This window comes from Lepisma saccharinum, unplaced genomic scaffold (assembly GCF_977018435.1).
Source record: "Lepisma saccharinum unplaced genomic scaffold, izLepSacc3.1 HAP1_SCAFFOLD_317, whole genome shotgun sequence".
Taxonomy (NCBI): Eukaryota; Metazoa; Arthropoda; class Insecta; order Zygentoma; family Lepismatidae; genus Lepisma; species Lepisma saccharinum.
Genome location: NW_028143049.1, coordinates 107,212 through 122,205, shown reverse-complemented (window position 1 = coordinate 122,205; position 14,994 = coordinate 107,212). Strand labels below are relative to the sequence as shown.

The window sequence follows — 14,994 nt, the reverse complement described above, 5'->3', positions numbered from 1 at the left end:
ATTACTTGTTTGGTGCATTTTGTGTATAGGTCATTAATTTTTCACCAGGTATATATATAAGTGTTCTTATATTCATGTTTGTTGATAATTCCTAGGTTTTATCTATATATACTATATATCATTTTATTACTATTGTATATTTGATCGTAAATCATTCTAATTCTTGAATATTTCAAATTCATCATATGTGTTTGCTTGATACAAACAGGTTAGAGGTTCAATTTTTGTAAAGATGCTCATGCGGGGGATTTTGTTTTTTCCATTGCCAGTGGGGGGAGAATTTGTAACGATTTGTTGCAAGTAAATTAGCAAAAATCTTCCAACTTCCAACTTTGTTGAAAATAATGCTCCGCTCAAAAATACGCGATGTATAATCGCTCATGATTTACGACAGACGGCACTTATAATCACTTTCGAGTCATCGAATCGTAAAAAACCACGCCCCCTAAAGGAAGTGAAGGCAAGAGCAGCAGACATGTGCAGGTAGCGGTAAAACAGTCGTGTTTTGCGTTTGGTTCCGTCGACTACACTTTCGATACGCTTTTTAATGCGTCATCGGTAACAAACTTTGAACATTGACGTTCTATACCATGTTACTTATAACACGCGATGAATTGCAAGAGATCCATTAAATACAGTTCCGGAACATTTGTTGAAAAGACGGTAAGCACTATTTCTTGAATTACGCTACGTGTTACTATGTGGAAACGCGGATTGTGAAAAAAGTCCATTTTGACAGTCTGCACTTAGGAGTAAAATTGGCAATCAAAAATGTACTACGTTGGAATCCAAGCAAGACGTACGCTGATCTACGAGGATTTGACGACCAAAAAGTGAAGGAAGTTGTGCATCCCCCTTTTTCCAGGACTACGAGAGAGGCAATGTGCAAAAACAAGGTAGGCAACAGTGGTTTTGTTATATTAGTGGTGAATTGATGTGCGATAGACAAAAAGCATGAATTCAATATTCTATGCACGATTCGCGTGAGTTACTTACGAAGTGCGCCATATTACAGAAATAAAACTTTCCTTTGTCCAAAAAGACAAAAATACGCGTAATAGAGAACTGAATACGGCTTCTCGTAAAATAACTATTCATCTCGATACCACGTTACTTGCCCCTCACTTTAAATAGATAAAAGGAAAACTCAAAATACGCGGGTGCAAAATAGTGTATCATATTGGTTATTCCGCAATGTGCTTGCATTCACATTTGTATTAACTGGAGCAACGGTTGACATTTTTTGTAAGACACGTCGCAAAAAGGTACATTAGGTAATCGCGACGAAGTTTCCGCTAACGTCATTTTTCCTCACATTTCCCCCTTTTGGTCGTTTAGACTTGGTTAAAACTTTGTTAAATTGAACGAGGCAATGTAACACTTAATTTGGGAATGAGCATCTAAAAGGGGTAGAACCTTTTGTACGTACCAATAAGATTTTTTTGTAATTTCTTGGAGACGTTTGTTTCTTTTTTTTTTTTTAAAAGGTGGTTTTCGCCCGTTTTTATAAATTATATGCCTTTTTGACTTACCTTTGATGCATTGTCACTTTTTGAATTTGTTGTTGAATTCATTGATTATTACTGAGCAGTTTACGCTCAAAATCATTGTTGATTGTTAGAATGCCAAAAATGAGTTACACTATTGTTATTAAATTGTTAAAATTGAATCGTTGACTTTCTGTTGATACAATTTACTTTAAGTACCTTCCCAATTTACTACGGGCTAATACTTACTAGTACGTAAGAGCGTGTATGGTACAGTAGTTAGCGATTTGTAGATTGCTTGAAATTGTGTAGTAATAGTTTAGTGACATAATTATTTTGCAGGGTTTGCGCAACGCATTTTTGAAGACTTAATTGGGAATACTGTTTCATCCCTTGGATATTATATGCATTAACAATTGTTTGGGAATACACTTATGAATGCTGTTACGCTCCCATCTTTAAATCACTCCCCCCATTTAGATTTTGTGACGTATGCCGAGATGCACATAATTTCGATCCACGACTCTAGGAAATTGTTGTAACAAAAGAGGTCCAGTTCGCCCCAATAGAATAAAAGCATCCGGCAACTTGCACATTACACATTACAGACAGTTACATTATAAAACTCACTACTTCTACGCTATAAAAAATATACTATATATACACAGTAGAACATCAATTTTAAGTTTTTCAGGGAACCAAGATAAAAAAAACTTAAAATGCAAAAAAAAAATGTAAATTCGAGAAAAATGTCATAACATTTTGCTATGCTGGGACCATCAAGATTAAATGTATAATGTGGGAAAAATGTAAAACCGAGGAATGTAAAATCAGGGTTCCACTGTATTAACCTATCTGCGATAGTTACAAGAGTAACATGGACATGCCCTTTGAGACACACTTATGTTGCATGTGTAATCTGTGTAGGGCATAACCTTGATTTTGGGTAAGGCTCAGACATGCAACAAGTCATTTTTGTACAAACTGACTCAGGGAACGTTTAACAGGGGCCCTTATAGGCACACACCAGACAAAACATTTGACTCTTGTCACCTCGAGTCACGTTGAGACTGTTTGCGACAAAACAGTGAACATTGGTGGAATTTGGTCTCTCAGGAGCACGATGTGACAAAACTCTCTGCGCATGTGTGAACCCTTTCTCCTCAGTACACCACCTGCATGTGACTCATCACTGTATCATTTGAGAGCACATATTATATGTAGGTTTGATGGTGCGGTCAAGGTTAAAAATGAAGTTTGGTCCAGAGAAGCTAATCGTTCTTGTCCAAGCAAGGCCTCTGTTGTACAATTATTTCTAGACTGGTTACCATAATAAAGACAAAATTGATGCACTGTGGAATGAAGTGGCACAATCGCATTACCTGAAAAAAATACATATTGGGAATTATCTTGCATTTGGACAGCGAATGTAGTGCACCAATTATCGTAAACTGTACAGGAAAACAATCTTCAGACCAGTTTGATATTTATTGCTTGAGTAACTATGTGTTTGCAGTAGTTCGCGAATTAAACTTTTTCCTTTTCTGCAGGGTGTTCATCTATTTCTGGATTCATGTGTAAACAGGAAATATAGTTACAAGAAAATCCACTCTATTTTGATAGAAAATAAATTAACATTATAATGAAAAATTACAAAGCTACGCAATTGATTACTCATTTCCTCACACAAAGAATGTGTTTTCAAAGCTACAATGGCTTTCATGGTTTCAAGTATATGTTTATGATTGTTTTTTGTTATGCAACATATTTAGTTTTTGTATGAACAAAATATCAAAATTAATTATATTTACATATAACGTACCAAAATGGCAGGGAAATAGAAACATCCTGTGTAGGAAATTTAACTTTTTTGCCAGGAATAATTGGCTCCTATGGGGGCATCCCTTCCCAACTTCATTTTGGTTAGCAATTTGTAAAGCTATGTTGTCCAGAAACACTAGCATGAATGGAATTTAAAGTAATCAACACCTTTTTTCCTCTCATTCTTGTATGAAGAACACAAGACTAGTCTTGCTTTGTCTCTCGGTAGTGTTGCATCGTGACTCGTCATGTCGGATTCAGTTTGTGGCTGGCCTAAGTGAATAACTGTTCCAGGTAGTGAAGGATAGCACTCTGAAGTGAATTTGACACTCTAGCCAGGGATGTGGATATTGAAGTCTCGCAGGAAGGAGACTTGCAGATAGAACTCTGACAAACAATGGCTAGGAAGACATTTAGAGAGGAGTTCAATCTAGCTAGAAATAAGGGTCATGCCATGGAGTAAATCAGAGCAGTATTCAAATTTAGGAGAAATGAAAAGGTCCCTAAGAAATAAGGTATGTTCGTCTTACCTGTCAGAGACGAGAATAAAGGAGAAAACTCAGCACACACAAAAATAGAACTTTAAGAGTTCTAACATTCTAACATTTTGCGGACTTCCTGATGGAATTGTCATACCTCCTTTTAGCTCCACTTTATCCTTTGACAAGGTGTGCTTGGGGTTATTGCTTTCCGACAGATAAAATTAACATGTTCTGTGCAGCATGTGGTGTTACAAGCAATTTGTGTGAAAAAATTAATACTATATCCCTTGCACAGTGATCAGAACGCTACATTTTAAAAGTAGCTTCGCTACAGCTACAGCTATTCTTCCAAAATGTAGCTTCGCTACAGCTACCGCTACATTTACCAAAAAGTAGCTCGCTACGCTACTCCTGTTCGCTACTCGCTACTTCGCTACTTTTTGCGCTACTTCTGCATAAAAAAAATTTAAAATAACCATGTGGATATTAAAAAAATCCACTACTGGTAAATAGATGCTATTATTTATTATCATGATTCCAGTCATTCGATAATTTTGATAGCAGTGTTACTTCAGTTACTTATTTTTACTATAGTTTTTGAGAATAACATACCTATTCAAGTGGCATTTCAATTCAAATTTGATATATGAATATTGCAATTAGGGTGTTACCCAAATTAATGATTACAACTATACACCAATGAAATTTGGTAGGATTACGTATTTATGTTCACATCAACATATTTTTCTTGAGAATAAATATTTCATTGTTTAATAGACTGATATGAAGGCAGCATTTTAAATGAAAAGTACCTGGGGCTCTTTGTTTACAAAGGCTCCAGGTTCGATACCCAGCGGAGGCACATAATGGCTCGGATCCAGTCTCGATCAGCTTATCTATGCATAAAATGGACTCAAAACAAAAACTAGGAAAGACGCCAAGTTGGGAGGATGAGATCCTCTTGCTCCTCCATTCCCCACACTGCTCATCATTCATCATTCTTCCTCGTTCTCACAATAAGCCGAAAGTGGCAGAAAGCGACCATAGATAAGATAATAATTAAATAAACCATTCATCCTCATTGTCATGATTGAGAAGAGTTGAAGAATAGATGAGGAGGTAAACAGACGAGCACAAATGGGTGGTGGACTATATCAAAGCGTTCGAAGATTAATATGGAACAGGGATGTACCTATGAAATGCAAGAAGGTAATATATAACATACTATGTGCCAATAATTACGTGACATAGAGAGACAAGAAAAAGATGCAGGCAGTGGATATGAAATTTTTAAGGAGTCTATGGGAGAAGACTAGAAGGGATAGAATAAGGAATGAGGAGATCCAGCAGACGGTGGGTGTGGTGAAGCTTCAGGACAGGATAGATCAGGCACGGATGAGATGGTTCGGGCACATGAAGAGAATGGATGCAGAAAGACTACCAGTAAGAGATTATAATGCACAAGGCCAAGGGGGAGACCAAGATGTCGGTGCAAAGAGCAGATAGCGGAGAATGTTAGGAGAAGAGGACAAGATTGGAACACCGTGAAAAGAGAGGAGTGGTGGAAGACCAGGAAATAATGGAGAGGCTTGACTTCTATGCCGACCCAGCCAGAGGCAGGTAACTGCGAAGGATGATGATGATGTCATGATTACTAAAAGTTAGAGAAAAGTGACGCAAAAGTAGGAAAAATACATAAATTTGAAAACTATGTATATTAACTAAAGAAAATTGTCGTTTCTGCAGGAAAGTCAATAACTCATACGTACTTTTTACAATATGATACAATATATTGAGGAAATTGTCATGTAAACCCGAGTGTTCTAAACGTATTGTATTTTAAAATTTGTGAACAAATATTATCGCGAAAATAATTGTAATTCCAAAAACTCTATCATTCATGTAACAATAATTTCTTGCTGGTGAGATCCTATATACTGACAATGATCAATGCTGTTAATGTACTGAACCATTTATTGCTGGCACTATTCCTTTGTCGGTGCAGCGGAAAAAACATCGCTTGTTTTGCACTGCAAGTTGTTTTTTACACAGCAATTAATGACATTTTGGTGTCTCTTACACCATGGATATCCACAGGATTTGTTCCGGGGGTGATGCAATCGAGGCACTTTTTTCCAGCGGTGCAGCAAACTAGGCATGTTTCTCCCCAAAATAGCGATGCAGCTAAAAAAACGTAGCTGCAAGCTGGAATATATTCATATATGTCAGTTAGTTATCTGGATATCTGAATTATTCAGATACTAATTAAATAACATGCAGATGTTTATAATCTACAATCTAGATAATCTGTATTTCCATGTAATAGACTTTGTCTTTATGAGCCTCCTGCAAAATTAAAGGTTATTGTCGATTTTTTCTGACGCTGTTGCCACATTCAAAATTCACCTCAAAATGCTGAGAGAAAATGTAGCTGTAGCGAAATTTTTGCTACAACTATAAGAATTTTGTAGCTTCGCTACCGCTACAACTACAATTTTCAAAATGTAGCGTCGCTACAGCTACAGCTACAAATTTTGTAGCTAGCTACTGTAGCGACGCTACAAGTAGCGCGCTACTTCTGACCACTGCCCTTGCACATCCACACATGTTAATTACATGAGCATGTGCCGTTAAGGGCTAATAAGACAACTTATTATTATTATTATTGTTATTATTGTGTGTTCCTATGACACAAACTCATCTCATCTGTCTCCACACTGTGAGAAAACATCCTTACATGAACAGGGTGTCTACAATTTCATAAAAACAACATTTCCTGACTTCTGCATGTTTTCCAGACCAAGAACCACAATTTTCCAGACAAATCATGGGGCAATTCAAGTATTTTAACATGTGTGTAAGAAGGCTGCTACATTTTAGATAAACAACATACTTAGAATCTGGCTTAACTAAGTTCTCTAGAACCAATAATGAGAAGGGACACTGAACAGAAATTTACTTTTGGAGAGGGGCATCAGGGGTGAGCTTTTATCTATTAACAAATTGCTAACAAAGAATTATTTGTATATATAAAAAAAATATAATCATAGCAAAAATGATGTGTAACTATAGTAAAATTCAGTAATATCTATCAAACATAACCAAAAATTCACAACAAGAAAGTGGTAAATTCCAACAGTCCTTACTGTAACAGATTTCCTATGTGAAAATAGTTCAAAACATGACCCCTTTTGCTAGAGAATTTAATATACAATTTCTACTGCAACTACCAGAAATACTCAGTATATCGAAGTGAAATGTAGTTGTTCACAACAAATTCTTGCTTGTTTTCTTTGCCCAAAACCTACTTTTAGTACATTATTAAGTATTTAAAAAATATTTAAAAATACAAAAATAGTTTAGTTTCAATTCGAGAGTATATACAGTTTATCAAACTACGTTTCGGGAGTCGATGGCTCCCTTCTTCAGGTAGCTCCTAGGCTAGCGAAATCGCTTCATAGCCACGTCAAATTCAAGTAAAAACAAGGAGTAAGGTGATAGGTGCTATTTGGTAAAAGAGGTTTCCTAACAATTTGCCCATTTCTCTTAATAAAACCCCAAAAGAGTAAAAAGTCAAACGTAAAAACTTTTAAAACTTTAAAAAACACACGCTATTCCATGCTCGCCCGTGAGATGCTTGGTTTGTCTCCTTGCAGAATGCAGGAAGTTGCCCCGATTCCAATCCCTGCCCATAAGTCTCCCCTCCCGCTTATGTCATATACTCGAAATCTCGAGTCTCCTGAACCAAGCAGATTACGACCGGTGTGACGTGAAAACCTATTTTTTTATTCTCGCTTACTTCCCACCTTTTGAACATCCTAATCCACATTTCATCTAAGTTTCCATCATCTCTATTTAATTTATTGTTCCTATCTTTACATATGTAAAGTGCATTACTTCAAAAAATGTTGATTTTTCCAGAAACAGATAATTTCCACGGCGTTCCAGGAAAATTCGAACAAGTGTTCTCAGGTTACCAGCCAGGTTAAGTCGATGTTGATGTTCCCTGATAATGAGAGAAATGTATGCGCTCGAAATGTTGGAAGCCAACATCAACTTAACCTGGCTGGGTAACTTGAGAACACTTGTTCGAATCACGTCACCAGGAAAGGTACGATTCCTATATAGTTCCAGGAGAAGTAAATTCACCCCATGCCATCATTTCAATGAGTAGCAGGCAGTGATCAGCCAGGCAGCCATATTGAATAAGACAGTCATTTGCCAGTCTGAGAGAGAGTAGGAGGCAGTGACAGGGAACCCTGCATTGTGTTTTACCTTCTATTTTTAATCTCCTTAAACCAACTTGCCTTCCCATGATTTAAACCTTGACTATTCTTGTCTTAACTCCAATGTGGCGAAAGCTTGAGTAACTCAAGAAGTAAATAGTGTATTTACATATGTATATTCACACTTTATAAAATTTTTGCCCCCAAAACTGGGGTGTGCATTATGCACGGAATAATTCGGACAGCCAAAATGAAACCATGCATGCTTTAACTATGTCACTGCATATAACACGTATATATCAAAAGGTGCAAATATGAATTACCAGGTTCGATTTCTTGAGCAATCGTAATTAAAAAAACACACACAAAAGTTTAAGTCATTTCCCACAATTTTTTTAATTTGTAACAGAATGTTTTGCACCGAGTAAAGCGGTGGAATTCGAGCAGGCATCTCCCATCACACGAGCTCAGTTTCAGCGGTATTTGTTGGTGGAAAAATAATAGAAAATAACTTCCTGAGCACTGCAAATTCATAACATAATTTTGATCTCACTTTCTTTCAAAACAGAATAAAAAAGATGGTTGCAAAGTAAAAGGCTTTGGGATGCTAAACACAGTGGAGGATGAGGTGGCATGGGTTGGTGACTCATGGTCCATATAGCAACAGGTGATTCACTGAATAGGTATGATGTCTAGGGCTCGGATTTTTAGGTGCTAAAAATCAGAAAAATATTTATTTTTTATGTGCTCAAAATATGGAAAATATTTACACTTTATGTACTTAAACATGGAAAATATGCATTTTTATGTGCTAAAAATGTTGAAAATTTCTGCTTTAAACAGCTCTACTCACCAGATGAAATTAGCATGTTTTGCTGAAAAATGGTGAATTACAATACACCACAACTGTCTTCTTCAAATTGTCCATTACAAAGGACTGACGATTGTCTCGAAACAGTGCCTTATACTGCGAAAATGTTGGTTCTACATCACATGAAGTCAACCTCGCATACTTAAGGCATGATATTTCACTCACACTTAAATATCCAATATTGTCTTCCTGTTCACCATCCAATACATTCGAAATGTTACACATCATTTTAAAGCCGGAATTTTTTGCCATGACATCTTGGAGTTTTCTGCGAAGCAATTGTGCCTTTGGTCCATTAAGTTTGTTGAGCTTGCTCTCCACTTCACGAACTTCTTTAACTGCTTCTGACAAAGGAATGTCCGTTGCTTCTAGTTTCTTGATCGTATTACATAGGAAACTCAAATTTGCAGAAATATAAGCCAGGTCATTTCTTAATGTAGAGTCACTCAACATACCTTGAAGAATTTCAATTGAAGAAGCATCATCTTTATTCAGTCCATTAACAACAGATGAAAATTCTTCAAAATTTTCTGCATAGTATGCAACAGCATTAAGCCATGTTCCCACCGCGTAACTACAGGTGTGGGTGGCAACGGTGTTTGGGGATTTTCCTTTTTGAAGATTTCAATTCTTGTTGGCGATTTCACAAACACCTTTTTCCCATTCGAAACCAATTTATCTACATTAGGATATACATTTCTGATTTCTTCACATACCCTATGCAATTCATGAACAATGCACGTAACAGGAGTCATTTTAGGATAACTGACTGCAAGACCTTCTGTTGCTTTCTTCATATATGTTGCAGCATCTGTGAGCAAAAGTAAAACATTGTCGAACTTCACCCCACTTGGCCACAATATCTGCATGGCTTCATTGAACAATCTAGCAATTGTAACATGATTTGTGGCACACAGTTCTTGGCACGTTAAAAGAAAAGATTTACTTGAAATTGTTTCATAATTTTTCAATAACCCAACTACATTTCCCACTTTCCTACCACTTGAGTCCGTACTTTCATCTATGCTGACCCAGATTTTTTCATTCTCACAGATATCACGAATTTTCTGCATCGTTTCTTCGTAACACTTTGGGAGGTAACATTTCCTTAAAGTAGACTCATCTGGGGTGTCGATGTTTGTGTATTTGCCTAAAAAATTTCGAACCTGAGGATGATTCACCTTATAAAGCGGTATGTCAGCAGAAACAAAAGCCATACACAAATCCGCACAATAACGAGAAAACTTGGATGGTTCTTGGGACGAACTCGGGATGGGGTCACCAATAAGGGATTGTTTGCTTTTCACACGCACAGCTGCAGCAATATGTTTACTGCAATTCACATGTTGGGTTACCTGAGATCGCTGTTCTGCTGTTATGGCTTTTCCACAGGGCTGACAAAAGAGTAGCTTTCCATCAGTGGTAAATGTGTTCTTGAATTCTGCAACATATTGCTGCAAACGATAGCTTGGTGCAGATTTCACTTTCGGCATTTTCAAACACGCACACACTTACAGAAAACTCGCACCTTTCGAACGAAACACACTAGTGCTTCTCCCACGCAATACCACGCCAAGCAAATACTGTGGAACAATCTGTCCACTACTGAACGTTGAGCTTACGTTTTACCTCTCAGTATGGACAATTCGTTACATCCAGACTGGATACTGTTGCCAGGTCTTGCAGAAATTTTTCCCTCTCTAAGATGAGAAAATAAATACAGCGACTATAAAAAAAAAACTTTTGATTTTTTTCTGGGAAATCTTAAAAAGATAAGAAAATTTAAGTATTAGATACGAAATTTTATGTGAAATTTTTGGGACAAAACATTCATTTTATGCATTTATGAGCGAATATTAAGAAATATGTATTTACATAAAAAAAATTGGAAAATATGTTTTTTTTATGTGAAATAAAATTTGATATATAGGCTCCAGTTACTATGATCGGAATTTGTAACTCACTTACGAGGTCATATCTACTCGCAGAAAAAATATTTATTTACCTAAAAATCTGAGCCCTAATTAATGTAATTTGCTCTTGATCAGCATAGCAACAGCTTCACGACCAACAACTAAGGAAGCCATTTCTTGAACATTAATATATACAAGATATGATTGTTTGTCACTTTCCCCCATCAAAAACCAGTGTGTGGATTACACACATGTAAATACGGTACATGCCCAAACTGGACTGCAGCTACTTAGTGAAAAGTAAATTCCCTGACTTTTCTAGGATTTCCAGATGAATGACAACAAAGAATTGCGCAGAGAAAGAAAGAAAAACTCACCACAATGGAAGCACACATGAGAGCATGATTCTGTATGTCCTGGACGAGCATGCTGAATATTCTGCTCTGTGCATCCTCGTCATTCGCATACTCTCCCCCCATGAGGTCGAGCGTCTGAGAAACTCCTCCCGTGAAGTCCACCAGGGCATCACACAGGGAACCCTCCTGCAGGGCCTCGTACGACCCATTCAGCCTAAAAACAAAGTCAACTTTTCATTAGTTTCTCTTTCACAATTTGCATTAATAGATGAGTAATTCTTCTCATAGAATGCAAATAGCATTAACTGTTGGTGGCAACATCACACAAAGCTTTTTCAGGCTACATGGCATTTTTTACGACATCCAATCTTATAAATGCTACATGAATCAAACTGAAATTTTGCCTGGAATAATTAATGCTGTTCGCTTGAATTTTGTGGTGATTAGTTTCAATTCTAAAAACTTGCAACTTAAGGTCTAAAATTAAACAGTTTAACTTAATTGTTAACCCATTTGGATGATGACCTACTAGCCGAGGTCAGGAGAAATGTAACATGAGAATTGTCTTATTTGAAAAATTGTTACTGTCCTTATCCAGCTAAATTCAGAACTGGACTCTGCCTACTATGAAATGATGTACCTTCAAGACCAGTAACCAATACGATTAGGAGTTAGCACAGAGAAAACTAAATACATGCTAACATACCAAAATCAAGTGGTAGGTAATAATCAAAACGTAATCATTTAGAATAACCTATTTGAATCATGGATAGATTCTCTTGGGCTATCGACCAGGTGAGTTGTGGAAAACATTCCAAGCTTTCAAGAGCTAACATCACTCTCATCTTCAGGGTTGAAGTGCAGTTCAGGAGCATCAACCCAGTGTATAACAGTTGGGTTGAAAAGTTCGTAGGCTAACATAGTAAAAAATATTTTTTTGACAAAATTCGATTTTATTATTCAATATAGTTGCCTTCGAGGGCGATACAACGATTATAGCGGTCATACAATTTTTCGGTGCCATTTTTATAGTACGATTTCTCTTTAGCCTCAGTTTCGGCGATTACCTCTTCATCAGTGCTAAATTTCTTTCCAGCGAGCATTCTTTTAAGGTCTGCAAACAGGAAAAAGTCACTGGGGGCCAGATCTGGAGAATATGGTGGATGGGGAAGCAATTCGTAGTCTAATTCATATAATTTTGCCATCGTTTTCATTGATTTGTGATACGGTGCATTGTCTTGATGAAACAGCACTTTTTTCTTCTTCAAATGGGGCCGTTTTTTCGTGATTTCATCCTTTAAACGCTCCAACAACGCAATGTAATAATCGCTGTTGATGGTCTGGCCCTTTTTGAGGTAATCGATGAATATAATACCATGCGCATCCCAGAATACTGATGCCATAACCTTGCCAGCCGACTGTTGCGTCTTTCCACGCTTTGGATTCGGTTCATCACGTGCAGTCCACTTGGCTGACTGTCGATTGGACTCTGAGTGTAGTTATGGAGCCATGTTTCATCCATTGTAATATATCGACGGAAAAATTCGTGTTTATTACGGTTGAATATCACTAAACATTGCTCCGAATCATCAAAACGTTGTTGCTTTTGATCGATTGTGATCACGCGCGGCACCCATTTTGCACACAGCTTTCGCATGTTCAAATATTCATGCACAATATGTCCAACACGTTCCTTTGATATTTTTAAAGTCTCAGCTATCTCGATCAACTTCACTTTACGATCATTTAAAATTATTTTGTGGACTTTTTTGATGTTTTCGTCGGTAACAGCCTCTTTGGGGAGTCCACTGCGTGCATCGTCTTCGATGCTCATTTCGCCTCGTTTAAATTTAGCAAACCACTTCTCAACGGTTGATTTTCCTGGTGCAGAGTCCGAATAATGTTTATCAAGCCAAGCCTTGGCTTCAACAGTATTTTTTTCGCCAAAAAGCAATGCTTTATTAACACACGAAATTCTTTTTTATCCATTTTTTCACAATAACAAAAGCTGCTTCACTCACAATGCTATATCTCACGAACTAATTATCCGGCAGCTGTGAAATTTATACACTAATCTTTTGAAGGTTAGTACTAAGTAAAAATCACATGGATTTAATTCTAACGCCATCTATGAGTCAGCCTACGAACTTTTCAGCCCAACTGTTATACGTTCGTGGAGGGGGGATCCCGGTGAAGATGGCAGACCAATCGGGTGGCATATCTGCTGCGTGCACCCTTGTGGTTAACTAACGCTAACCAAGCTGGGTCTAGTTCGAGCCCCATGTCGCGATTAAGATTCTTTTTCTTTATGAATGGCTATTGCTTCCTTGATGTTGCAGTCCCAGTAGTTTGAAGTTTTGGCTATGATTTCTGTATTGGGGCAAATCCTGCGAAGTTGTGATACCAAAGAAAAGAAAAAAAATTCAACATGCACAATTGCACATGTCATGTATCAAATTAAAACATGGAATCTCTACTTCAATATTATAGAAAAAAAATAATGAAATCAAGAAATGGCAATACTATGGCCATATCTGTGAAAGCTTGTTTGACATTTTTAAATTGTCATTAGATGCAGATCTTGCAACATGTTTTTTCTGCAAGTGATGGATGCAATGCAAAATGTCTGACTTGATCTTCTAAGTTGGTAGAGACATAGGTGGTGTGTCTTTTATCAAAGGAATTGTAAAGCCTCAATTTTCACGGTAAATAACATTCATTTTAGAAAAACTAATTAGCATGTCACAACTGTAACAAAAATTAACCTTTCAATTAGAATAAAATTAGAATAGATTCTGTACTCAGTATTGTTTTGCAACATGTGTAATATATTCAAAAGTAATAGTGGCCATGTGTGCAAACATAATATAAACAAAGATGCTATTTTGTCCAGTTGTTACTAATTAAAATTAGCATTACGGTTATTACACACACACGGTTATGGTTGACACATGAAATTTTTGTTGCTGTTGTTTACACTGTAAACGCAGTGTAAAAGACAGCTTACACTATAAACAACACACACACAATGTACACATCGAAAGCAACAATATATTTAGTAAAATGAGATCACCATTAAGGAATTTGAACAGGACGAACAAGAAAAAGTTTAATGTGAAGACATTAAGACTTCTGATCAAGAAGTTACGACTACTGAAGAGTGTATTGAAAAATATGTAGTTGTTGAATATAAATCCAAGTTAGCAGACAATAAGTTAGTAGAATTAGTCAAACCATTGTATTATCTTGGGTATTGTAATCACATGCAAGATGGCAAAATTTGCATTCAGTATTTGAGGAAAAAAATTGTAAGTTGCCTTATTATGATTTTCCTGCTAATGATGATTTTGACACTGATGTTGCGATATAACAGATTAAATGCTATTTGCCTACCCCCACAGAAGTTTGTGGGAAATTGTATTTCAAAGATAACAAATTTTTAAATTTAGTGCTTCCATAACATTGTAATCATAGCAGTATTGTAATTAATTTTGGATATAATTAAAATTAAAATAATGCCAATTCATTGCTTTTTTCTTGCTTGACAGTGTCTCACTTGTGAGTTTACATAAACTCTAGGATAAATGTTGAATTTTTATTTATTTCAGTACAATGTCACAACCATAACACCCTGTCACAACTGTAACAAATTTATAATATTTTTTTTAAGGGACCTACAGAGAAAAATTTATGAATTCAAGTCTAAATAGTTAACTCTATATCTGTTGTGACATTTTACATTTTTTTCATTTTGGTATTTTTCTTTAAGGGGCACAAAATGTGAAGTGATCATCAAGAGAAAAAAAAATGTGTCACCAATCGCATCACAATTGTAACA

General features: G+C 36.5%; 1 protein-coding gene across 1 annotated transcript in view; it reads right to left on the bottom strand.

The window, feature by feature from the left end:
- LOC145982678 (calpain-5-like) overlaps window positions 1–14,994 on the bottom strand; it is a 150,989-nt gene that overhangs the window by 87,586 nt on the left and 48,409 nt on the right. Inside the window, exon 5 of the mRNA XM_083116048.1 lies at window positions 11,178–11,370. Within this exon, the coding sequence (XP_082972174.1) occupies window positions 11,178–11,370 (193 nt within the window). The remainder of the gene's footprint in view (window positions 1–11,177; window positions 11,371–14,994) is intronic.